Here is a 23,859-nt window from a genome sequence, read left to right on the forward strand (position 1 = left end):
GTTAGTCTATCAGAAGAATGTTCCAGTTCTCAAGTTTATATACCTAGTAACAGAGTTTTAAGATACATGAAGCAAAAACGAAACTTCAAGGAGAAATGAGCAAATGCACACTTAGGCTCTAGGACACAATGCTCCTGTTTCAGCAAATGTTAGACAAGTACATAGATTATCGACAAATGCATAGAAACCTCAGAATGACCAGTCCGCTCACGGTGTTGCTCATGACATTTGTATGACAATCTACCCAACACACATTCTCTTCAAGTGTAACATTTACCAACATTGTATTCTGGGCCAGAAACAATTTGCCACAGAATCCAAGAATTCAGATATGCTCTCTGAGCTGTGTAAGTTTCCCTGGACCATCCTTAGGCTATCAAGATCCTAGAAGGATTCATACCTCAGAAAAGGTTGCAGTCTATCACAGCAAAAAGATGCAGACAGACATAAAAGGAAAGGCACTTAGGAAAGTGGAGATTCCAAGAAATTACTCAGTAAAGAGTAGGCTCACACTTAGCTGTCTCTTCTGTGAGCACTTAACTTCCAACACTGATGTGTGACCACACAGAGTATTGTCAAGAAGTATTCCTAAGCCATTGTGATGCTCAGAGAGTTTATCCAGGGTCATCACATATGACTGACCAGAATTGCCATTTGTAGACCCTCCAGAGATCAAATTGCTAGAGTATGGTCCCAGATTTTCTCCACTTTAAATCACATTGCATAAACTTTGATGTGGGCCAAATCTCCAAATATGTAAACACACTCCCCCCCCCTTTTTTTTGTGGGGGACAGGCTAGTTGCTTTGAGGTCTGAACTTAAGGCCCTGGATAACCTAGGCAAGTGTTGTACAAGCGAGCCACATCCCCAACCCTCTCCCCTCCTCATCCCCCGTTTTGAGATTGAGCAGCCCAACCTGGCTGTGAACTCACTGCGTGGCTCCTGATGGTCTTGAGTTTATGATCCTACCGCCTTTGCCTCCCAAGAGTTGGGGTCGCAGGTGTGCACCATGCTGGGCCCTTACCATAACACTTACCAAGCAGGATATGCCAAAGGTCTGGGGCTCACTTTCCAAAGAGCTGCTACAGGCCAGTCCTTTCTTTTGAATGTGTATAGTTTGAACATCGCAGGGATGGGCACGTAGAGGTCTGGACATTTTCAGTATGGTGATTGTATTCTATGTGATACCGTCATGATGGATATATGATGTTATGCATGTGTCAAAACCCAGAGAGTATGTAACACAAAGAATAAACCTTAGCATGACTGTGGAGTTCTGTTAATGAAAAACCAGAACAGAAATGTCAAAGCTATCACCATGAAACATTGAAAAAGATGGGCAGGTTGTTACTGGCCAATTTCACCTCAGTAACTCTGTTAAGAAATGAAATAAAACATCTAGCTGAGCCAGTGCTTTGACAAAGCTGTGACTTTTGAATTCCCAGTCATTCTGTCCTAGCTGCTGGCTCCCTGTATGCACAGGTGGTGGTCCTCTTGCATTATAGCCATCTCCTACGGCTTCTACAGCCTGGAGGATTGTCACTGCTTTCCAGAAGCAAATTGGTTGAAGCCATTACCTAAGATGGTACACATGAGGTTTGGGGTTATTTTTTGACAGTTAATGTGCCTGAGCCCTTCTCTGGAGTGGTGTCCACTCTGACAATCAGCAGCTAGCATGGTGAGTATCAGGATGGTGAAGCCCTGGTCTGGTTCTGTTGTGCCATTAACTGATGGTCCAACTTGGGTCTCTTTGAGGTAGAGTCTTTCTCTAGCCCAGGATGACCTGGGATCACTATGTAGACTCAGGGTGGCCTTGAATTCACAGTGTTCCATCTATCTCTGCCTTTGGAGTCCTGGGATTAAAGGTGTGGACCACCACACCCAGCTCTTGAGTCAGTCACTTTCTTTACCATGGTAGGTCTCAGCTGTTTCAGCTGGACAATAAATGTGTCCCTCTGACTTGACTCCTTCCAATTCCAGACTCCGCTTCTGGCCTCCTCTCAGACTTTTTTTTTTGAGGCGGGGCCTCACTGTATTCCAGGCTGACCTGGAAACCATTCTGTAGCCCCATGCTGGCCTAGAACTCACAGTGATCCTTCCTCTCAAGAACTGGGATTAAAGGTGTGTGCTTCCATACCCAGTCTTCTCTCAGACATATATATTTGAGAGACAGAGAGAGAGAGGCAGATCGTGAGAATGGGCATGCCACAGCCTTTAGCCACTGCAAACGAATTCCAGACATATGTGCCACCCTGTGCATATGGCTTACGTGGGTACTGGGGAATTGAACTTGGGTCCTTAGGCTTTGCAGGCAGGTTCCTTAACCACTAAACCATCTCACCAGCTCTTAATTAAAAAAAAAATTATTTATTTGAGAGAGAGAGAGAGAGAGAGAGAATGGTTCTCTTAGACTTTTAAATGGACTGGAATGTGTGTTGTATGTACATGCGTCACAGGATTCTTGAGGTAACAGAAGCCCTATTGTGTACAGACACTGGGCTGGGCAGTGGGTCCACAGCGTCTCTTCTGATGCCTCGTGGTGGATGGTGACACTGAGTCTGACTTCTGTAGGCCAGTTTAAGTCGAGGCAATGGGTGGTGCCAGGGTCAAGCAGTCCTCACGTTCACAGCCAACCAGCAATCTCTCCTGGCAGAGTTAGCAGCTCCGCCTCTCAAAGCAGAGCAGGGTCTGAGCTTTTCTGAGGCCAGAGCTGATGAGTGTATCACTGTTTCTCCAAACCTCTGAGGCTGAGAGTTGCTCTGAGTGCGCTGAGATTTTCCTAGTAACTCAGGCTCCAAGAGCATTTGGGAACTTGTACGTTCATTTGAGCATGTGTGCCTCTTAGAGTTGAAGACACTCTTGGCAGCACTGGGCTCTGAGTCAGTCAGTGTGTTAGTTCACTTTCCATAGCTGTGGTAAAATCCCAGAGATATTCAACTCTTAATGAGGAAAGTTTTATTGTGGTTCGTAATTCTGGAGGTTCCAGTTTGTAATTTTATGGCCTTACTGCTTTGGGGGTTAGAGAGGTGACAAATCACAGCGGGAGCGTGGTGGGGTAGACCCGCTCTCCGCCTTGCTGAGGAGTAAAAGGAAAGAGGAGCAGGGGCCAAGTGGGCCTTCCCCTTCAAAGGCATGTCCAGTGACCCAAAGACCCCCCAGCAGCCCCCTTCTCTCCATAAGCTTCTCCCACTTCCCAGTAATGCATGGATCTTTGGGGACATGTAAGATCTAAACTAGAGCTTCCAGTTTGACTTAGTTTTAAAAATTCTCTAAGGACCTTGGGCATATTTGAGTGAGGGTCCCTATATTAGTCAGGGTTCCCTAGAGGAACGGAGTCATATGAGATAAGACCATGATCAGGCAAGCTGAAGGCCCAGGAGAATGGAAGGCATACTTCCTGTTTGACTTCCATCTGAAGCACCTGAAAGGAAAAAAAAACAAAACACCCAAAGCCTAAAACATAGTTTTCTCCCATTTAGCCTTTTGTTCTATTCAGGCCATAAACTGACTGCATGCGACCTACCAATTTAGGGCAGCGATCTGCTTACTCACTTTGCCAATCAAGTATTAATCTCATCTTGGAATACCCTCAACAACACACTCAGAATAATGCTGCCAAATGCCTGGCTCCCTGCGGCGCAGTCAGTCACGTCGACACCTAAAGTGGAGTGCGGGGCTCTTTAGCTGTGCATGAGCCTATGGTAAAGGGTGGCCCAGTTATCCCGTGGAAGGTCAAGGAAAAATGGATCTTTCTGTATTGTGAGTTGCCCTGGCCTTCTGTAAGTTATAGATACTTCTGGTGCTGCAATTCGAGGTTCCATTTCGTCTTAGGACAGAAGGTGGAACATCTGCTTCTCTCATAGCCTGTTAAATCCTAGGACCATTTTGTGGCCTTCTAGAGCAGTATTTCAAAATTTAAGACCCATAGAAAAACAACTTATGCTGTGTCTGTGTGTTTTATTTTTAGGACTTTGTTTAGAAAAGCTGCCTATTTCTTCTTCTACCAGTAATCTCCATGCAGACCGGGAGCAGGATGTCATCACCTGCTATGAGAAGTCGGGGGACATTGCGCTCCTGTACCTCCAAGAGATAGAGAGGGTAAGTGAGGACCACATGTGCCTACAGATTTTTGCTCAACTGTAGTCAGTCTCGGTACAAAGCTTTACCTACAGTCCTGAATTCTAAGGAGGAAATGGTCCGAAGCGTGGCAGCCTGTCAGAACAGATAGGTTAGCATGGTGGGCAGATTTGTCAGTATGTAGCTGTCCATACCTTAGCATATTGAAGCTGGTTAATTGCTCCTGTTTTCCTAAGCAGAATGGGTTGAGATTCATGCATTAATGTGTGGACTGCATGCCCGCAAGGAGTTCATCTGGGACTTGGGGACTTTATCTTAATGGTATGGCAAAAGTCTGCTGGGGAATTCAATCGATCTGCTTGGAGTAGGTGTGTGTCTCTTGAGGTCACTGGGGATGGCCTTCCCCACTAGTCCATGGGGAAGGGAAAAACCAGCAGCAGGCAAGAAGACCATTAGAGGAGAGGGTGAATGAGCAGGAGAGCCTCAGCTTACACCTTGGGCAGAGAAGACTGGAGACTAGATGGGGTCAGGGAGGGGTCAGGGAGGGGTGGGCACCTTGTGTGATCTTGACCCTGTCCTCAGGATTGTTTGAAATGATGACCAGTCATGTAAGATTTTTTAAAAATATATTTTATTGTTTATTTATTTGAGAGAAAGAGAGGGAGGGAGAGAGAGAAAAAGCAGGTAGAAAGAGAATGGGCATGTCAGGGCCTCCAGCTACTGCAAACGAACTCCAGAAACATGCACCACCTTGTGCATCTGGCTTATGTGCTCCTGGGGAATTACTTTTGAGCAGAGGAGCCATGTGAAATCACAAAAACTAAGGCTCTGACAAAGATTGTAGGGAAGCATTTGTATTGACCTTAACCTCAGGCAGTAAGTTGTGGTCTGCCACATCTGGGAATGGCTGTCTTGCTAGTATGTTCTTTTTTTTTTTTTCCCTCTCTCCTCTAATGCTTTTATTTTATTTTTTTCTCAATTTTTATTAACATTTTCCATAATTATAAAAAATATCCCCTGGTAATACCCTCCCTTCCCCCCACTTTCCCCTTTGAAATTCCATTCTCCATCAATATCCCCTCCCCATCTCAATCAGTCTCTCTTTTATTTTGATGTCATGATCTTTTCCTCCTCTTATGATGGTCTTGTGTAGGTAGTGTCAGGCACTGTGAGGCCATGGATATGCAGGCCATTTTATGTTTGGAGGAGCACGTTGTAAGGAGTCCTACCCTTCCTTGGGCTCTTACATTCTTTCCACTACCTCTTCCGCATTTTGCTAGTATGTTCTATCAGAAGGTTCTAAGAGGAGGAATTTTGTCATCATTGTTGTTCATAATTATGATATAATCTTTAGAGCAATGATTGTGAAGGCTGATTTTGAAATTCTCTCCCCCCCGACCCCCCGAATGCCTGCCTATGGCCAGTGTTCAGCAGTGGCAAAGTCAGCTTATCTCTGCTGGCCACCCAACCAGCCCACTCAGGGAACTATACTTCACAGTTTATTCTCCAGCTGTTTTCCAGCCCTGTTACTTTAGAACTGCCTATTTCTGACTCCCTCCCCCATTTCCTTCTTTTTTTTTTGAGGGGGGGAGGGAGGAGAATACAGCCATCATGTGAGTTAGATTTTAAGAAAAAATTTTAGGCTCAGAACACACAGAAAGTTAGGCCAGAGCTGTATCAGGACTCCAGTGTCTCGTGACACATAGCTCAGCAGTCCCTCTGTTAGTTCCCCAGGCCATTGCCGCATAGTATGGATCTGTGCCGTATGAACTGTGTCCACCTATATTTGCGGACAGTGCTCCTTAAGTGTTGGATCAGGAGAGTCTTTGTTTCCAGTAGCACCTTCTCCATTCTGTCCACAGGGGCTCACCCGTTTCTGGCTCTGATTTTTCAGTGTTTTCATTTATGGAGAATCTTGTGCTGTCTAGATCTCATCGAGCTGGGGTATTAGCAATGTCAGGAGTTGAGGAGCCAGGCTTCTGTTTTGCCTGTAGCAGCTACTCATGGTTTTGTGTGTGTTGGTCAGTCTGGAGTCGGGCAGATGATCTTAAGTGACCCCTGGGCTTGGCGGAAGTTCAAGGATTTGTATATGACAAGGATGCTAAAGATAATTGATAGACCTTTTTGGACTTAATGGACTTGATTTGGAACTTCATGAGATTTATTCTGGGTTGGGGGGATGGTACAATGGATAGGCACTTTCCTTGCAAGCATATCCCCAGCACCCATTAAGTACCAGGTGGGTGTGGTGCCTTCCTGTAGGCCCAGCACTTGGGTGGTAGAGACAGGGGATTCCTGGACATGTTGGCTAGCTAGACTAGTCAAGTCAGTGAGCTCTGGGTTCAGGTGGTAGACTCTACCTCCATAAATCAGGTGGAGAGAAAATGAGGAAGGTACCAACATCAACCTTTGGTCACTAATGCACACACCTACACTTGAACCCACACACATACATGTAAAAACAGAATTGTGTTAAATAGAAAGCAGAAATGTTAGAGAAATAGCATCAGAGAGAACTAAAAGCTTTGAGCATGCCTAGGCAGACAGTGCCCTGCTTTCTGAGCAGCCCTAGGAAGTCGGAAGCCGCCTATGCTGTCCTCATCTTTGTCTCTGGGCAGAAGCAGTGTGCGGTGGTTCTCCTGCCCTCCCGCCATTCTGCCATGAGGAAGCTGCTTTGTGCTGGCAGCTTTCAGAATTTGATTTCTGAGTGCTGGCTCTGAACTTCATTCATTAGCAAGAACAAAGAGAACTGTTGAGGTCAGTTTTGTGCTGTGATTAATATTTTTTCAAATCTGAGGCTTTGCCGTTTCTGGCTTTCTTTCCAGTGGGTCTGTTCACTCCCTCATCTTGGAGGTGTTTGTGTAGGAGGGCAGTGGCCCTTTGGCAAGGAGGCTGGCCCCGAGGTCAGCAGAGGCAGCAGAGAGACGCAGTCTTGAAACACTGGCCTTGCCATCTCTTTGTTGTGCAGCTTTGGGCAAGTCCCTTGACCTCTGGGTTCGGATGACCTCCATATCTGTGAAGCAGTAGTTGCCATATGGCTGTTGCAAGGACACAGCGGCTTGCTCATGTGCCCCCAGTAACTCAGGTGCTTCCCAGTACATCTGTTAGCACCCCGTGAGTGTCAGCTTTCTGGTCAGTAATGGTTCCTGTGTTACCTGGCTATGGGATCTCTGCTAACCTTTGAACATTCCAGATACCTGGATAAAAATATGAAATATTACAAAGGCTTGTTTTGTTAGGAATGTCAGTGAACCTCTAGGGGATGTTTATGAAGCATTTTTGAGGAGCATTTGGATTGCCCCATCTTGTATTGAAACCTGCCATTTTTGTTTCTGGGTTCTGCATTGCTGTCCCCACTGATTATTTGACCTTGGCCTGTTTGCTTATTTCCTTATGCTTCTACTTTCTGTATTGATGGTGGAACCACTTGTGCCCTGTTGTGTCTGATTTCACAGAGCCAGCCTTTTCAGAATCAGTGTACGCCAGACAGCGTGCTGGGAGCTGACTCAGCAAAAGCCGTGTGCATTAATATCTGGCTAGTGTCATCCTTGCTGTATGAGGGTGGCAGAGTCATCCCCTCATGATCTTCTCTGGTAGAGGAATAGCTTATAACAGATACTGTGTGTATAAATAATCTAATCAAGCAAGTTGAATCAGAGCAGATAACCTTCACAATGACCGAGGGTGGCTGTGATCAGTTCATTGTCCAGTGGTGCCATCACACCAACAGCACGTAAGGTTTTCTGCCCCTCAGGGTCCTTCTGACTGCAGAGATAGGAATAAAGATTGACTTCATGCTGCCAGTCGCAGTTCGAGCTGTGGTCTGGCACATGATGTCATCCTGCCTCTGGTTTTCACACCTGTCAGCCAACCAGCTGGTGGCGGCCTTCTTGAGCGGGAGCCGGGCCAGGGTGGAGCTCTGCCTTCCGCTGACTGTTAGTCCAGCTCTTTACGCCTGGCTTTAGGAAGAAGCCGAAACGGCACCTATAGCTTTTTATTAGCTGTTTAGTGTTAAAGTTCCCAAAGGAAACACTGGGTCCCCAAACATTGCATGCGCAGCTCAGGTTCCCTCCGCTCCTCAAGGAGTTGCTCCTAGCCCTGGCGTCATGTCTTGAGTTTCTGATGTCCTCCCTGAGAGGGAACTAGCCTGACACAGCTGCTGAGGTGGATCCAGAAATGGGTCGGATTGAGGTCACAGTGTGTCTTAGTGTCCAGCAGGTGTCATGGCAGCTGGTGCCACTGCTGAGAAAGGCGGGCTGGAGTGTAGATGGAGGTCCAGGTGGCTGCACTGCGGCTTTCCAACGTGAGGTAGTAGCAAGGACAGGCAGATTCTTCCTTCCGTCCCTTTCCAGCGCTGGACCTCTCCTTCCAGCACAAGCAGCAAGTCAGAGCTTAGGGTAGTACATCTGAACAAGGACTCCTTATAGAAACTTCTAGAAATGGACTGGCCAGGCTCTGCCCTCTGTTCCAGCACCTCTGACTTTGAGCCTGGAGAGACTGGAATAGGAGTCTGCAACACTCTTTAAAACTTCAGAAACGTCTATAAACCAGGAAAGAGCAGTCACTCATGTTCATTTTTTAGTCGTTTCTCTCATAACACTGTCTTTCATATACTGTTAACCCTTACATTCTTGTCATGGCTGTATTTCAAGTGGATGGCTTCTGTGATAGCGTTAACTGTCGGATCTAACTTGCCTGCTTCCTTCAGGTAGCGCGTCCCGTTGCTTTACAATTATTTTCTATGGAGAAATGCAAAGTAGTGGGGATGTTTTTACTATTCCTGTTACTCAACACCACGTTCAGTTGCTTTCTACAAGTCATACTGATAGCTTCAGCTTCCAGTTCTAACAGTGCCAGAGGCTAGGTTCTTAATCTTGGCAAGGTATTGAAAAATTATTTTCTAGGATGAGCTGGAGGGATGGCTTAGTGGTTAAGGTGCTTGCCTGCAAAGCCAAAGGACCCAGGTTCAATTCCCCAGGACCCACATTAGTCAGATGCACAATGGGGCGCACGTGTCTGGTGTTCGTTTGCAGCGGCTAGAGGCCCTGGCATGCCCATTCTCTCTTTCTCTGTCAAATAAATAAATAAATAAAATATTAAAAATTATTTTCTAGGTGAAAAATAATGTCTTCTAAGTTTAACTTGCAGTTTTGGATTTTAATTAATCTTAATGTTTTCCTTTATATTTGCTTGCTAGTTTTCTTTTTCTTTCTTTCTTTCTTTCTTTTCTTTTTTTTTTTTTTTTTGCAAGGTAGGGTTTCACTCTAGCCCAGGCTGACCTGGAATTCACTATGTAGTCTCAGGGTGGCCTTGAACTCAAGGTGATCCTCCTACCTCTGCCTCCTGAGTGCTGGGATAAAAGGCGTGCACCACCATGCCCAGCTAGTTTTCTATTTCTTATTCTTTCTTTTGCTTACTTATCTGTTAATAGAAATATATAAGACAAAATGAATAGAAGAATTTATAACACTTAATGTTTATGTGAGAATAGGAGAAAAATGTTCAAAGCAGTGAGCTAAGCTTCCAACTCAAGAAACCAGAAAAAGAACCAATTAAAATCAAAGCAAGCAGAAGAGAGGAAATAATGAAAACCAGAAACCAGTAAATTAAAAACAGTTAAATGGGAGAAAAGCAAGTGAAATGCAAAACTTTTCAAATGATCAATAAAATTTATAATTCTCTAAAAAGATTGGGCCAGGGTAAAAGTAAGACACAAGTTACCAACATTCAAAAGTAATAAGAAGAGACTGCTATAAATTTATGAACATTGAAAGGTATACATGAAAATTATGATTAGTGTTGTACCACTAAATTTGATCACTTATAGAGAAATAGAGAATTTCCTGAAAAACGCAAACTTACAGAGCTCATCCAAGAGGGAATGGGTAACCTGAATACTCCTGATCCATTTTAAAAACCTCCTTCTAGTTAAAAACATTCCCATAAAGATTCAACCAAGGTTTAAGGAAGAAATGATATTAATAATATACAAACTTCCACAGAATAAGACAGGAGTGAACATTTTTTAGCTAATTCATGAGATGAGCATGTTTTATGATTATACATGCAAATATTTTGTACAAAAAATCAGAAAATTAAATTGTCTATATATGTGTGTATATACAGTATACATGTAAGAATCCATGTACATATAAATGGTTCCTGTATATGATGATGTTTTAAGTTTTATTGTTATTCATTTTTTTGGCTTCATATGTATATAACATGGTGTGTCTATGTGGTATGGTGTGAGTAGTGTCTGCACACATGTGTGCCTTTGCCTGTACAGAACATCAGGTGTCCCACCCCACCCCTCCTCCACCCATTCTTACTTGGGCAGGAATCTCCTTCTGACCCTGGAGCTTGCTGGTTTTGTCTGTGAGCTGGGGTGATTTCTTGTTCTCAGTTCCCCTTTGCAGGACCAAGGTTATGGAGTACATGGCCATAGTCATCTCTTATGTGGGTTTTAGAGGTTTGAGCTTGCATGGCTTCAGGCCCTTTCAGGCCCTCATGCTTATTCAGGAAGCACAGTAAACCACTGAGCCAACTGTCCAGCCCTAATGGTTATATTTTCATTTTTTAAAACCATAATGAAAAAGCAATAGGGGATGAAGAAAAAAGCATATCAGAAAGTAGGAATGTTGATTTCACCATCTGTTTCATGTGCCAATAGATTCTGGATCAAGTAGAAATCTGTAGGTAAAAGTAAGATCTATATATAAAATTGCATGTATACATACAGATAAATCAACAGAATACATATTTTTAGCAGTGGAAAGACTTTTAATGAACTGTGTGAGTAAAAACATTTTACTGGGGCTTGAGATGTTGTTGCTCTGTGGTAGTGTGCTTGCCTGGCATACATAAAGCCCTGAGTTCAGTCCCCAGTATTAGGAAAAAAACAATTTCTGAATCATGTGATTACTTTGGTACAGTTTAGTTACTTTTGCCAAACTTAACTAAATTAATGTAATGACTTAAATTAGTGTTCACTCACTTAGTGTGTGTCTGTGGTATATATGTGTGCACATGTTCATGTATGTGTGCACATGTGTGAGGGTGTGTGTGCATATGTGTACCTGTGTATGTGTGTGCGGAGGCCAGAGGTTGATGTCAGTTGCTCTTTCTCTTACTTTTTTGAGACGGGGTCTGTCCTAAATCCCACCTGATTCAACTAGACTGGTGGCCAGCAAGTCGTAGGGATCCTCCTGTCTGTGCCTCCCCACCCTGGGACTACAGGTGCTTGCCACTGTGCCCAGCTTTTATGTGGGTGCTAGGGATACAAACTCAGGTTCTCATTCTGGCATGGCAAGCACTTTGCCAGCTGAGTTGCTGTAGTTACCTTCTTGTTGAGGGGACCAAAGTACTTGATGGGAGCAGAGTTTTTATTTTGGCTTACAGACTTGAGGGAAGCTTCATGGTGGCAGGGGAAAGATGTTAGAACAGAGGCCAGACATCACCCCTACCACAGCAAATGGAAAAGAGCAGCAAGAGAGTGGGCTGGTCTCTGGCAAGGGTGAGCTGGTCATAATATCCCAATGCCAGCCCCCAACAACACATCTCCTCCAGCCAGGCCCTCTACCACCCAAATTGCTACGGGCTGGGGACCAAGCACATGTGACATAACCCATGAGTTTATGGGGACAACTGGCTCAATCAAACCACCACAGGGGCCATCTCCCCAGACCCCTAAAATTAGCATTTATAAGATGGTCTTATTGTTTGGTAAAATGATTTTTGTCTTTCTCTGCTTGATACACGTGTGCACAAGATGTCGTTCAGTAGATGTTAACCATGGTTACTTCATTGTGGAAGAATGATAGCACGATTTTTAATTTTCTTTGGGCTATGCTGAGTTATTGTTTTCTTTAAAATAATATGACATTTCAAAAGTAAAAGCTATGTTCAAAAGATGATGAAGGGAAAGTGTGGAAAGTTTCTGTGTAGGACCTCCAGGTGATGCGGTTGCAGCCTGAGCCTGGAAGTCAGAGAAGGGCTGGAGCAGAGGTGAGGCCAGGAGTTGGCAGCCTGTCAATGAGGCTTGAAGCTCATAGAAATGGATGAGGTCATTTCAAGACAGACATGAGAGAATGGTGAAGTGTTCGGCAAAGTGCTCCATGTTTCCAACACTTGACACGTGTGGGAGTCTGCAGGCAGTGGAAATGAGGGTCTCGAGGTGAAAACCGCTGCAGAGGGCAGCGAGCAGGGGCTTCTGATGGGCTGTTGAGATGTAGTGTAGGCACATGGATTGCCCACCTGGATGTCCTTCCGCATGGGGGGTTCACTCAGTGCCACCTCTTTTCCTTTGCCCAAACGTTCATGGGCCAAAGAATCAGTTCAACTCTGTTTGGTGAATAATTTCAAGACCACTGGGATATTTGAGGTTTGGCTCAAGCCTGGGTTTCTGAAGAGCTGCTGACTCCCAGCACACGTGGGCAGCATGCTTGGAGAGTTCCTGTACCAGGAACACAGTTCTTTTTTTTTTTTTTTTTTTAATTTTTATTAACATTTTCCATGATTACAAAATATATCCCATGGTAATTCCCTCCCTCCCCACCCCCACACTTTCCCATTTGAAATTCCATTCTCCATCATATTACCTCCCCATTACAATCATTGTAATTACATATATACAATATCAACCTATTAAGTATCCTCCTCCCTTCCTTTCTCTTCCCTTTATGTCTCCTTTTTAACTTACTGGCCTCTGCTACCAAGTATTTTCCTTCTCAGGCAGAATCCCAGTCATCTGTAGCTAGGATCCACATATGAGAGAGAACATGTGGCGCTTGGCTTTCTGGGCCTGGGTTACCTCACTTACTATAATCCTTTCCAGGTCCATCCATTTTTCTGCAAATTTCATAACGTCATTTTTCTTTACCGCTGAGTAGAACTCCATTGTATAAATGTGCCACATCTTCATTATCCACTCATCAGTTGAGGGACATCTAGGCTGGATCCATTTCCCAGCTATAATAAATTGAGCAGCAATAAACATGGTTGAGCACGTACTTCTAAGGAAATGAGATGAGTCCTTTGGATATATGCCTGGGAGTGAGCACAGTTCTTCTGGGGAGGTTATAGGACACAAGCAGCCTTAAGGAAATAGGTTACTTTGCATGCGAATTAAAAATAAACAGTGGGGCTGGAGAGATGGCTTAGCGGTTAAGCGCTTGCCTGTGAAGCCTAAGGACCCTGGTTCGAGGCTCGATTCCCCAGGACCCTCGTTAGCCAGATGCACAAGGGGGCGCACACGTCTGGAGTTCGTTTGCAGAGGCTGGAGGCCCTGGCGCGCCCATTCTCTCTCTCTCTACCTACCTCTTTCTCTCTGTCTGTTGCTCTCAAATAATTAAATGAATGAAACATATATATATATAAAGTGAGAAGAGTATAAAGAATAGTGCCTTATCTGATGAGTTTGAAGGGAGTACTGAGGAATACTTACACTTCACTCATCTGAACTAACTTGTAAGTCTTTCACCGGATGAGTTGGTCGCATTTTTTTTTTTTTTTTTACAAGACTAAACATATAATCCTTTAAACCCTGGTTATGTTGACATGAGGCCAAGCCTAGGGAGCAAGGGAGCATGGGCCATTTCCTCGGCTTTCCCCTGGGGGATGGTGTGTGCTGCTCAGCCTACCAGCTTCAGCACTGCCGCCCAGCAAGTTTACCTTCCGGTAACTTCCACGGCCAGAGCCTATCGTGGCATTGTTGGTTTGGGCTGGAGCCATACTAGTAGGCCTCTTAGTGACCTCATCACTGGTGGACAATGGCTTTCTGCTCTTTGCTGGGGTCCAGTTCTGTGTCACTCGGCCTCCCTGGCAATGTCATGGCATTTGGGGCACTCTGCCTCTGATACGTCTCCTGGCACTGTGCCTTGCAAGCATGGCTCACGCCTGAGCTCTCAGAGCCAGGGAGGCCAGCGTGCTGCCGGAGGGCCCAGCTGTCCCCGTGGGGTGGAAGCTGTGCTCTGCTCCTAGTGCTTGTGTGTGCCATGCGCCGATCTCTGTGAGGTCAGTTCTTCAAGTCACATGGTGCTTCTGGATCTGGGGTCTGAAGCCAGTGGGCATCCATGTATGTCTGATTAGTTTTCCGGTTTTCTCCCTTTCTAGGTGATCCTTACTAATATTCAGAACAGAAGCCCTAAGCCTGGCCCTGCTCCCCACGATCAAGAACTAGGTTTTTTCCTAGAAACAGGACTTCAGAGAGCCCATGTCCTCTATTTCAAAAATGGGTAAGCTTCCTTTTTAAAAACACACTTCCTGAAGAAGGAAAATAGCCTTATCATGCTGTCTCTAGTGTAGGTATCACAAGAAGGCACTTTTAAGTATGAATTACAACTGGGACTCCTGTCTTTAAAGAATGAGCATTGGTTCTGTTTCCTCTCTACCTGGCTCTCTTGTTCTCCCTTAAGATTTGAAGGGGTGGGGGCCAAGAGGGAGGAGGACACCTAGGTGAGTATAAATCCCAATAGAATACCAAGACAGGGGTGGTCAAGCTGTACTTTGGACATCTTTTCTCCGTGAAAATGACACCACATGTCCACTTTGTCGAGGAATCCTCACACACTCAGGGGTCCCCCTCTCAGTGGCTGAATAGTTCAGAGAACTGGATTCGCCAAGTTTGAGTTTTTGTTTTTTTTTTAAATGATAGTGTGGCTGCAAGAACCTTTTCTTGAGCTACCTTACTAAGGGTTGAAGGTCAAGGGTGGAGGGGAGGCTCTCTAATGCACTGATGTCTTCGGGTTGCTTTTGTGAGAACTGAGCGGATTCTGTTCCACATCTCTTCAGTTGTCCCTTGTTTTGACATTGTGCTGCAGGATAGATGTGCATGAAGACCAACAGTAGGTATCGGGTTCCTCCGTAGCTCCTCCCAGGCTTTGCATGAGAGGCCCCTCTGCTAGAGCAGCAGTCCTGCAGCGCTTGGAATGGTCGCAGACAGAGTCCCAGCGGGGCATGTGAACCCTGGAGCCGTGCGCTTCTTTTCCAAGAGTTGAAGCTTCGAGGCGCGGCTTCCTGAAGTGGGATTTGTCTGCTCAGGGCTGCATACATCCGTTTTGCGGTTGTTGAAAATAAATGCTTAGATTCTAAATCCTGTTCAACTCTTGGGGGGAAAGGCCTACTTTGCTCCAGAGTTCACTGGTTCTGCTCAGCATGGCCCACAGAAGGCCACAGTAAACACCCAGTGTTCGGAGTAGCTTAGTGGCTTTGGCGCACACATGTCCTCGACTCTGATCTCATCTCCACTGACTGAGATCGCTGAGCGATGGTGCATGTCCCCTAGCCAGGCTGTTCTCTTTGCTGGTGGAAATGGAGGGAGGGAGGGAAGGAGGGAGGGTGAGGTATTTCCTAGCATCTGTTTCTTCTCTCTGTTCATAATAGATGGTGGTTATCCCAGAGGAACCCTAACCTTTGCTCTCCCTTCCTCTACCTGAGGGGATGTATTGATGTGGAAATCCAGAGGGAGGAGTCTGTTCCCTGGGGTTCCCAGGGCACCAAATCAGTACCTTCTACAGTAATGCCTTCAGTGAGACTCACCAGGCCAGTGGTCTGCAGGGCAGCTGATTTTTTATCTTTGAAGCCTGCTCCTTGGAAGGGGTTAGGGGTTGGAAGCAGGACTACTGGGCTCTGACCTCATCCTCTGGAATGCTGTGTCCAGCTACAGTGTAGTAATAATGTAAGAGGAGGTTGACACTAGCTGATGCATTATGTGTTGTGGATTGCTTTCTGACTCATTTCTCTTTGCATTTCACTGTGCCAAAGTTCAAGGCGGTGCCCTTTGGCATCGCTGCAGTAGACTGCATGTCTCTGAAGCCTGCTCTCTTCTTTCCTTGTACGCTGTCTCTTCCCTCTGCCTTCTACTGACCAGACAGTCAGAGGCTCCTGCCAGCTTCAGGGTTCTGAGCCTGGGCTTGGGTGCAGTAGCGGGAGCTCCTTGCAGAGGTCGAGATGGGATGTTCTGGACATGCCAAGTGCCTTTGGGCTGCCTGACTTATCCCAGTGGAGGGCCGCTTGTGGCGTATCAGCTGTGACTGGACTCTGAGAGCAGAATGGAGGGAGATGATGCCTCTAAACCCCAGGCCTCCCACATTTCTATCTTCTAATATATCTCTATGTTGTCTCCTTATTTCTTTTTCCACATTTTTTTTCCTATAGGGATAGGATTGAAGGAAATGCAATATAGTTAGGGAATAAGAAATGGAAATGGGTAAAACATACCTCTTTTCTTTAGAAAAATATTTCTTGGATATATACTTAGCTTTTGGATTATTCCTGAGTAATAGGAATGACTTTTATTCTTATTTATTTATTTATTCTTTTTAAAAAAGTTTTAAAAAATGTAAATTCTTGTTTTAATGACTATATTTTTATTTTAAAGAAAGAGAGAGAGAATTGGCATGCCAGGGCCTCAGCCACTGAAATTGAACTCCAGATGCTTGTGCTACCTAGTGGGCACATGTGACCTTGCACTTGCCTCACCTTTGTGTGTTTGGCTTATATGGGATCTGGAAAGTTGAACATGGGTCCTTGGGCTTCACAAGGAAGCTCCTTAAATGTTAAGCCATCTCTCCAGCCCATTGTTTTGTTAATTTTTTATTAGTTTACAAAGAATTATGTTCCATTATGGTGTTTTCATATAAATTTATTATTCTTTTATAACGATCCCGTCTTTTCCAGGAGTGACTACCAAAGTAGTGCCCTTGCGTCTTTCAGAAAGTTCAGGACCAGGACTGGCTCCTGGCCATGCTGATGTCTAATGTGGACCAGGTGGACTATGTCTTCACTGGTCTTCACACCATTATCTCACTCATCTCTGTTGCTACTTTGTGAAACTGGTGCTATAAGTAGTGTTGACACACTTACTGCAGGTGACTAGATCATGAAGGTGGGGTGCTAGGAAAGAGCAAGAAGGGGACTTCACTTGGCAAGAGTCTAGTGCCACCAACCTCGTATCCTCCATTTCAGTTGGACCTGGTTCATTTTATGTGGCTTTGTGGCCACAGGCTTGGTATGGTCTGACCTCCACAGAGCCACACTGGGAGGAGAACAGTGTGGCAGGAGGTAGGGGGTCCTTTCTGCATCCCACATGTCTAGAAGACTTAACTGATCTCATTCCCATGCCACCAACTTCACACAGACTTTTTCATAGTCGGGTGTTTCAGAATCATGGCCTGGATTATAGGGTATCATTGTGAAAGTTCTGAGCTCCAGAGCAGTCCCATGCCGTAATCAGCCACAAACACCTGCTAAGACCCCAGTAGATGGCTCACTAATGTCAACCACTGCCCTCAGTGTGCAGGTTGGCTCCTGTCACTGCTTTGTGGAACCTGCTCATTCATAGAGGCCCACACAACTGGCTGTGACACCCAGTGCTGGGCTCTCTCCACTCAGCCTGTTATGACCGTGCCCAGCAGTCACCCTCTTCTCACATACAGAGTCCTGAAAGCATGGACTATGTTACTTTGAAAATACAGGCTTTTAAAAGTCACTCTAGATGTAATTATTTATGCAGTAGTAAGAACCAGCCAAATTTCTCTTTTGTTTAAGCATAGGCTGGGGCTGGCTTATCCCTTCCTGCCATCAGAACTTAATCTTGGAAACAGAAGCATCCTTATCAGTTTTCATTACAAAGCCCACTGCTCTCTGAAGAAGAGCACAGACAGGAAACTGCTTGTCGTGCTTCGTAAGCGCCAGCTCTCAACGAGCACCAGAGTCTGGTACCTCCAGAATGCTCTAACAGCGCCCTCCAAGGTGGGAACAGCCACACTGGCCTGTCCTTGGCTGCAGCAGGTTGAAAGAGGTGATCTTAAGCTTCCAAAGTCGGAGGGGGGCCTGGTGAGCTAATGAGCAGTTTATTTGCATCTCGGTGTGGTTTTGCCCAGCTGTACCCCATGGCCTCTTGCCCACTATGAAGGCATTGAAAGCCCCGAGTAGTGAGCTAGACTCGGATTGGTGCCGGTGTTAGTATTAGTAGCTTTACTGGGGCGGGGATGTGAGGGAGGAGTCTCTTGACTGGCTTGAGCATCCATTCACTTCTTCACCCTCAAGTATTTATGCAGCAGTGAGCGGGATGGAGACAGCAAATGTACCTTCCACAGGAAAGTCACTAACTACGAGTGGATGAGGCCTGGTTAGAAAGGGGAAGAGTCAGTGCCACTTTTTATCATACTTTCCCTGCAATTTTCCTTTAAGAAGTCTCCTAATGATGGTGTTGGCATTTCTCAAAACTTCTTGGTATTAACACTACATCAAGTCCCCTGGGAAATGTGAACATAAGGCCTTATCATGGGACTGTTTGCAGACCAGTTCTGGAGTTGTGCTCTGGAGGGAGCGACGGGAATGAGCACCACAGGAGCCCATGGCGTGGCCTGAGGAGTGCTGCCCACCAGCACGGGGCTTAGAACCGCTGTCACTGTCACCACTTTGACCAGTGCTGACCAGCTCCCGCTCTGTGTGCTGGGATAAAATGGGGAACTGCCAGACCTACCCTTCACTCTGCAGAGGAATCATGTTATCACATCCCAAGGGAGCTATAGTGCCAAGAGCCCGTTTTCATATGAACTTGGCTTAGATTTGAGAGTTCTGGAAGTTTCCTTCCCTGAGGAAGTGAGAGAGAAGAACCCTGAACTGCATGTTGGCTAGCTGCTAACAAGGTGGGATTGGGTGAAGGAAGTGGTGACAAGGTTCTCTGAGGTATCCTGTCCAACCAAGCCAGTCTTGTTTCTCTGCTTTATTCTTTTCCTCTAGCGGTTTACATTTTTTGCATGTATGTTCTTATGTATGTGGGTGCACATGATGTCATGGTGTACATGTATGTGCATACATGTGGAGGCCAGATGTCAGCAATGTTATCTTCTTCAGTTGCTTTCTACTTTTTAAAAAATATTATTTATTTATTTATTTATTTATTTATTTATTTATTTATTTGAGAGAGACAAAGAAGCAGAGAGAGAGAGAAAGAGAGAAGGAGAGAATGGGCATGCCAGGGCCTCCAGCCATTGCACACAAAACTCCAGATGCATGCGTCCCCTTGTGCATCTGGCTTACATAGGTCCTGGGGAATTGAACTGAGATCCTTTGGCCTGCAGTCAGACGCCTTAACTGCTAAGCCATCTCTCCAGCCCTCTACTTTATTATTATTATTATTTTTGAGACAGCCCCTCACTGAACTTGAAACTCACCAGTTTGGCTGGACTAGCTGTCTAGCAAGCCCCAGGGCTTCTCGTTCTCTGCCCCCCAGCACTTGACTTGTTGGTGTGTACTGCCACGCCCAGCTTTTATGTGGGTATTGGGGATCTGAACTCAGGTCCTCATGCTTGTTTAGCAAGTACTTTTCCCCACCTCTCTTAGACCCAGTGATGAATTCACTGTGTACAGTGCCTCCCAGGGATCCTCTTGAGTTCCGTGAACACAGGAGTGCCTTAGACCACACTGGCATCCATCTATCTAGATAGATGTGGAAGAGTGTTCAAAGGGGAGAAGAGAGGTGTCTCAGTGTGAGTGCTCTCAGAGCAGAGCTGCTGTCTTCTGCACCAGGCAACAAACGGCTCAGCGCTGGGAATGAGGCTCACCCTGAGGAGGTGTGCAGTTTACCCTGCCATGGTTTTCAGGGTCTTCTGTGGGATCTGCTGGGTTGTAAGAAACCCAAAGCTCATGCCACAGGTTTCTATGGCTCTTCTGGTCCAGGTGTAAGATATCAATGAGGGGTCACTTTTATAGTAAGCAGTGTTGCCTAGTAACATAAATGCCATTTTATCTTTATTAGGTTTCTGGGGAAACGCAACCATAAAGTTAACTTAAGGTCAGATTCTTAAGCAGAAGAGGAAGGAGTTTGTTAACTCTTTGCCCACATTGCGTTGTTTTCTTATTTGTTTATATCTGTCTCCCTTCACTAGAACATGAGTTCCACTTGGGCAGGAATTTTTCTGCTTTTATTTGCAGACAGATCTGTACCTTAACCAGTGTCTGGCACAGGACTGTACATGAATGAGTGGATGAATGAGTGAATGGGCTGCGGTGGCTGTGGTTCACAGCTGCCTGCGTGTGTTCCTGACAGCGGAGGTAGTACAGCATGCGCAGCCCGAGTGCGCTGAGCCCTGGCTGGGGGCTGGGGAGTGAGGACCATGAGATGACCTGGAGTGGCTTCCCGGAACTCGAAGGTTGACAGGGAGGGGTGCGGAGACCTGGCTGGGTCTTCAGAACACCGTCCCACTCTGCTCAAGGGGGTTGGAGGGTGCTGGATATCAGAGTGTCCCTGGCCCCAGTGAGCAGTAATGTCTTCTTTGAGGGTGTAGGACTTCTACCTGAGGGTGCTCATGATAATGCTGACATCCTTACCAGACCTCCAGCAGGCCCTGGTCGTCTCTCACTTCTGGGCAGTTCCCACTGCTGGAGAGTGCTGGGGCTTGTCTTCCTTGCTGAGGTGGTGTGCCCATCTGGGTGGGAGTCCAGAGTTCCCCCAGGGGCGCGGGGCGGGGGGGGGGTGCAGAGCTTCCGTGGGTTAGTGACCGAGAACATTTCCTCCTGCGGCCTCTCAAGCCTGAAGTTTTTCAAGACTTCAGTATGTAGTCGAGAACTCATGGGGAGAAGTTTGACACCGAAGTATGCCAGCATTTAGTGTGGCCCTTGTAGGCATGCCTCCAGAGCAGACCATTGAAATGACATCTGTGTTGGTAAAGAGGAATTCACATCCTGTCTGGGCAAGAAGGAAGCCAAGTGTTACCCTCCGAGTCTGCCAGGCAGTGAGGAGCTGTTCTGCTAATGTTGTGCGTGTGCAGAGTGGGCTTGGCTGCCTGTGCCCAGGAGGCAGCTCAGGAGGAAGGAGAGTGCAGGGGAGCACCGGCCTCGCTGCTCTGGCTCTGCCCAGAGAGATCTCCAACCGGCCTTCTCCCTACCGGTGTCAATTACATTAATGTTTTCTATGAGGGCGTGGGGTGGGGGAACAGAGATGTCACTTCTTTTCAAAGACTACTCCTTATTTTTCTTTAAACCATCGTTTTCTTCAGTCTTGTTTTGCAGAGATATTTTTAGTTAATGCTTAAAGAGAATTGCCAAGAGAGATTGAGCTAAGGCCCAGAAAATGACTGAGACAACTTAGGAGAATTTATGACTTTTCTTAAGGCATTACTAGAGCATTTTCTTGAAGAAGAGAGGGTCTGGGCTGGGAAGATGGCTCAGGGGCTAAAGGTATCCACTTGCAGATCCTGCTGGCCTAGGTTCAATTCCCAATTACCTATGTTAAGCCAATTGCATAAAGTGGCACATTCATCTGGAGTTTGCAGTGTAAAAGGCCCTGGCATGCCATTCATTGTTTTTCTCTCCCCTTCTCAAATTAAATATTTAAGATTATTTAAAACGAAAAGAGGGCTGAAGAGATGGCTTAGCAGTTAAGGTATTTTCCTGTGAAGCCTAAGGACACAGGTTTTCCCCAGTACCCACATAAAGCCAGATGCACAAGGTGGCACATGTGTCTGGAGTTCATTTGCAGTGCATAGAGATCCTGGCATGCTCGATCTCTCTCTCCTTTCTTGGCATTTATCTGTCTACCTTTCTGCCTCTTTCTTTCTCTCTTTCTCTCAAATAAATTAATGAGTAAAATACTTAAAAATAAAATAAATATTTTAAATAAAAATATTTTTAAACAAAGATTCTTCTTAAAAGACAGAGAGACTATCCATTGTCTTACAAGTGCCTACCTTTATATCTGCATGGCAATGCCTGCCAGTCTGCCCACCAAGGAGGAAGGCTGCAGTATGACTGTGTGTTCTAGCAAATCTCTTTTCAGTTTCAGTACTTAAAGACTAATGACTTAGTGTATCAGCTGACACTTGATTTTTCTACCTTCCTCTCTATTTTAGTTTAAATCCTTACTTGTTGTACACGGTGCCTGTGGTAATAATTCTCTAGGTTTGGCACGGACATGCTGTACCTTGCGCCTGCTCTCTCTTCTTCCTTCTGCCTCCCCTTGACATAATTTGTAGCTTTGTGCCGCCCAGCTGATGGGTCCTGGGAGCTGGTTCTCCTTGGAGTCTTCTGGCAAACTTGAATCAGGAGCAGATCCAAGCCGTGAGGGAAAGACGCTGAAGTCCTGCTGCTTCTGAAGGGCACCTGGAAGAGCACGTGAGCCAGGCTAGTGAGACAAGCATGGGTTCTTTGAAAGGATGGAATTCTCTTGCCTTCAAGTACATTTTGGGTTAGTAAATCATAATGAAACCAAAAACAGTTCAAAGCCCCAAACTCTTGGCTACTTGGTCCTTTATATAAATGCTTGTTGGAAGCCCAGTGGGTAAACTCTGGACATGTTACATAAGAGGAATCATGTGCTCTCCAAGCTTATGGGGAAGATAGATGTCAATGGAAAACTACATCACCCTGTGGGAAGTACTGGAATGAAGGGGTTTCTGGGGGAGAGAGGAGGGAGGAGGCACTAATTGCTCAGGTGAGTTCAAGTTTCTTTGAAGAATTGACATTTGAACTTGGACTTTGAGTGAGGAGTAAGATTTGCCATCTGATGGAGACCTTAGGAGAAATGGGGAGAAGTGGAGGAAGTAGCTAATTGCTTGAGTGAGGTTAGTCATGTTTCTTTAAAGAATTGATGTTTGAACTTGAGTGAGGGCTGAGTTTGCCATCTATGAAGACCTTCAGGGAAGTTAAGGGGCAGTCGTCAATGCTGACAGCTGGATTTATCAGATGAGGCAACATTGTCTGGCATAGACTCTGGACCAACTTGAGCCCTCAGTGTTCTAGTTGCTAACAGCATGACCCAGACAAGTCCCTTCATCCACTCTCAGGTTGTTTCTTCAGCTGCACCTGAGGACAGAGCAGTACCTGCTTCATAGGGTAGGTGGTTATACTGTGCTCGAATAGTGCCTGATATGGGGGAATGCTCCTATGAGGGTTTGATACTCAAATGAGTAAAACCTACAATGCAGAGGGCTTGACAACTCCCGAAGAGGGAACAGCAAGGCTTGACTGCTTAGAAATCTGTTTTTTTTGTTTTTTCTAGATAGCAACTCCTAAAACCCAACATTTGTAGCAAAACTAGATGACAGGGTAGTCTCATGGGCCTCCTAATACAAGCTGATGGGGACAAACAGCCAGCAACATTGTGGCTACATGTTAATTGCATCTGTGTGGGAGAAACAGAAGGGAACAATCAGGGCATCTGATGGGCCTGATGATAAGAAGGTCCCAGACTAGGAACAAGTGTTTGGTACAGATCTGGTTTGCCCGATTTGAGATGAGCAGCTGAGAATGAGAGGGGCTCTGTTCACAAGATCTGAAGGCTAAAGAAGTTCAGCCCTTCTGAATACTGGAAACAATTCCACTCCTCGCCCAGACAACTTCTGTGGTGTCTCTGTAGAGTTTTCTGTGGTAGAAATGTCACAGATTAGTCTAGTTTTCCTCACTTCTCTCTTTTTTTTCCCTTTGGTGTTTCGAGGGTCTCACTCTAGCCCTGGCTGATCTGGAATTCACTGTGTAGTCTCAGGGTGGCCTCGAACTCATGGCGATCCTCCTACCTCTGCCTCCGGAGTACTGGGACTAAAGGCGTGCCCCACCGTGCCCGGCTCCCTTCTCTTAAGTAAAGGTCTTAAGGCTCATCCACATCGTGGCAGGTATGCAGGACATTCTTTCCACTGTGGGTATGTCCTTTGTGTGAAGTCCTGCATTTCACTGACCCATCTACTGAATGATGGACACTTGGATTATTGTCACTTACGGGCTCTATGGACATGCTACTGTGAACATTCCTGTACAAACCTTTCTTTCGAATATATTTTC

The 23,859-nt window shown here is 45.8% G+C and overlaps 1 protein-coding gene across 3 annotated transcripts in view; it reads left to right on the forward strand.

Moving 5' to 3' along the window:
- The window catches only part of Ttc7b (tetratricopeptide repeat domain 7B), a 245,655-nt gene that overhangs the window by 60,175 nt on the left and 161,621 nt on the right, over window positions 1-23,859 (forward strand). For all 3 annotated transcript variants that reach the window (XM_045155047.1, XM_045155048.1, XM_045155049.1), the window contains 2 exons: window positions 3,968-4,098; window positions 14,191-14,312. In XM_045155047.1, the coding sequence (XP_045010982.1) occupies window positions 3,968-4,098; window positions 14,191-14,312 (253 nt within the window). The remainder of the gene's footprint in view (window positions 1-3,967; window positions 4,099-14,190; window positions 14,313-23,859) is intronic.

The sequence above is a fragment of the Jaculus jaculus genome, chromosome 7 (genome assembly GCF_020740685.1).
Source record: "Jaculus jaculus isolate mJacJac1 chromosome 7, mJacJac1.mat.Y.cur, whole genome shotgun sequence".
Classification (NCBI taxonomy): Eukaryota; Metazoa; Chordata; class Mammalia; order Rodentia; family Dipodidae; genus Jaculus; species Jaculus jaculus.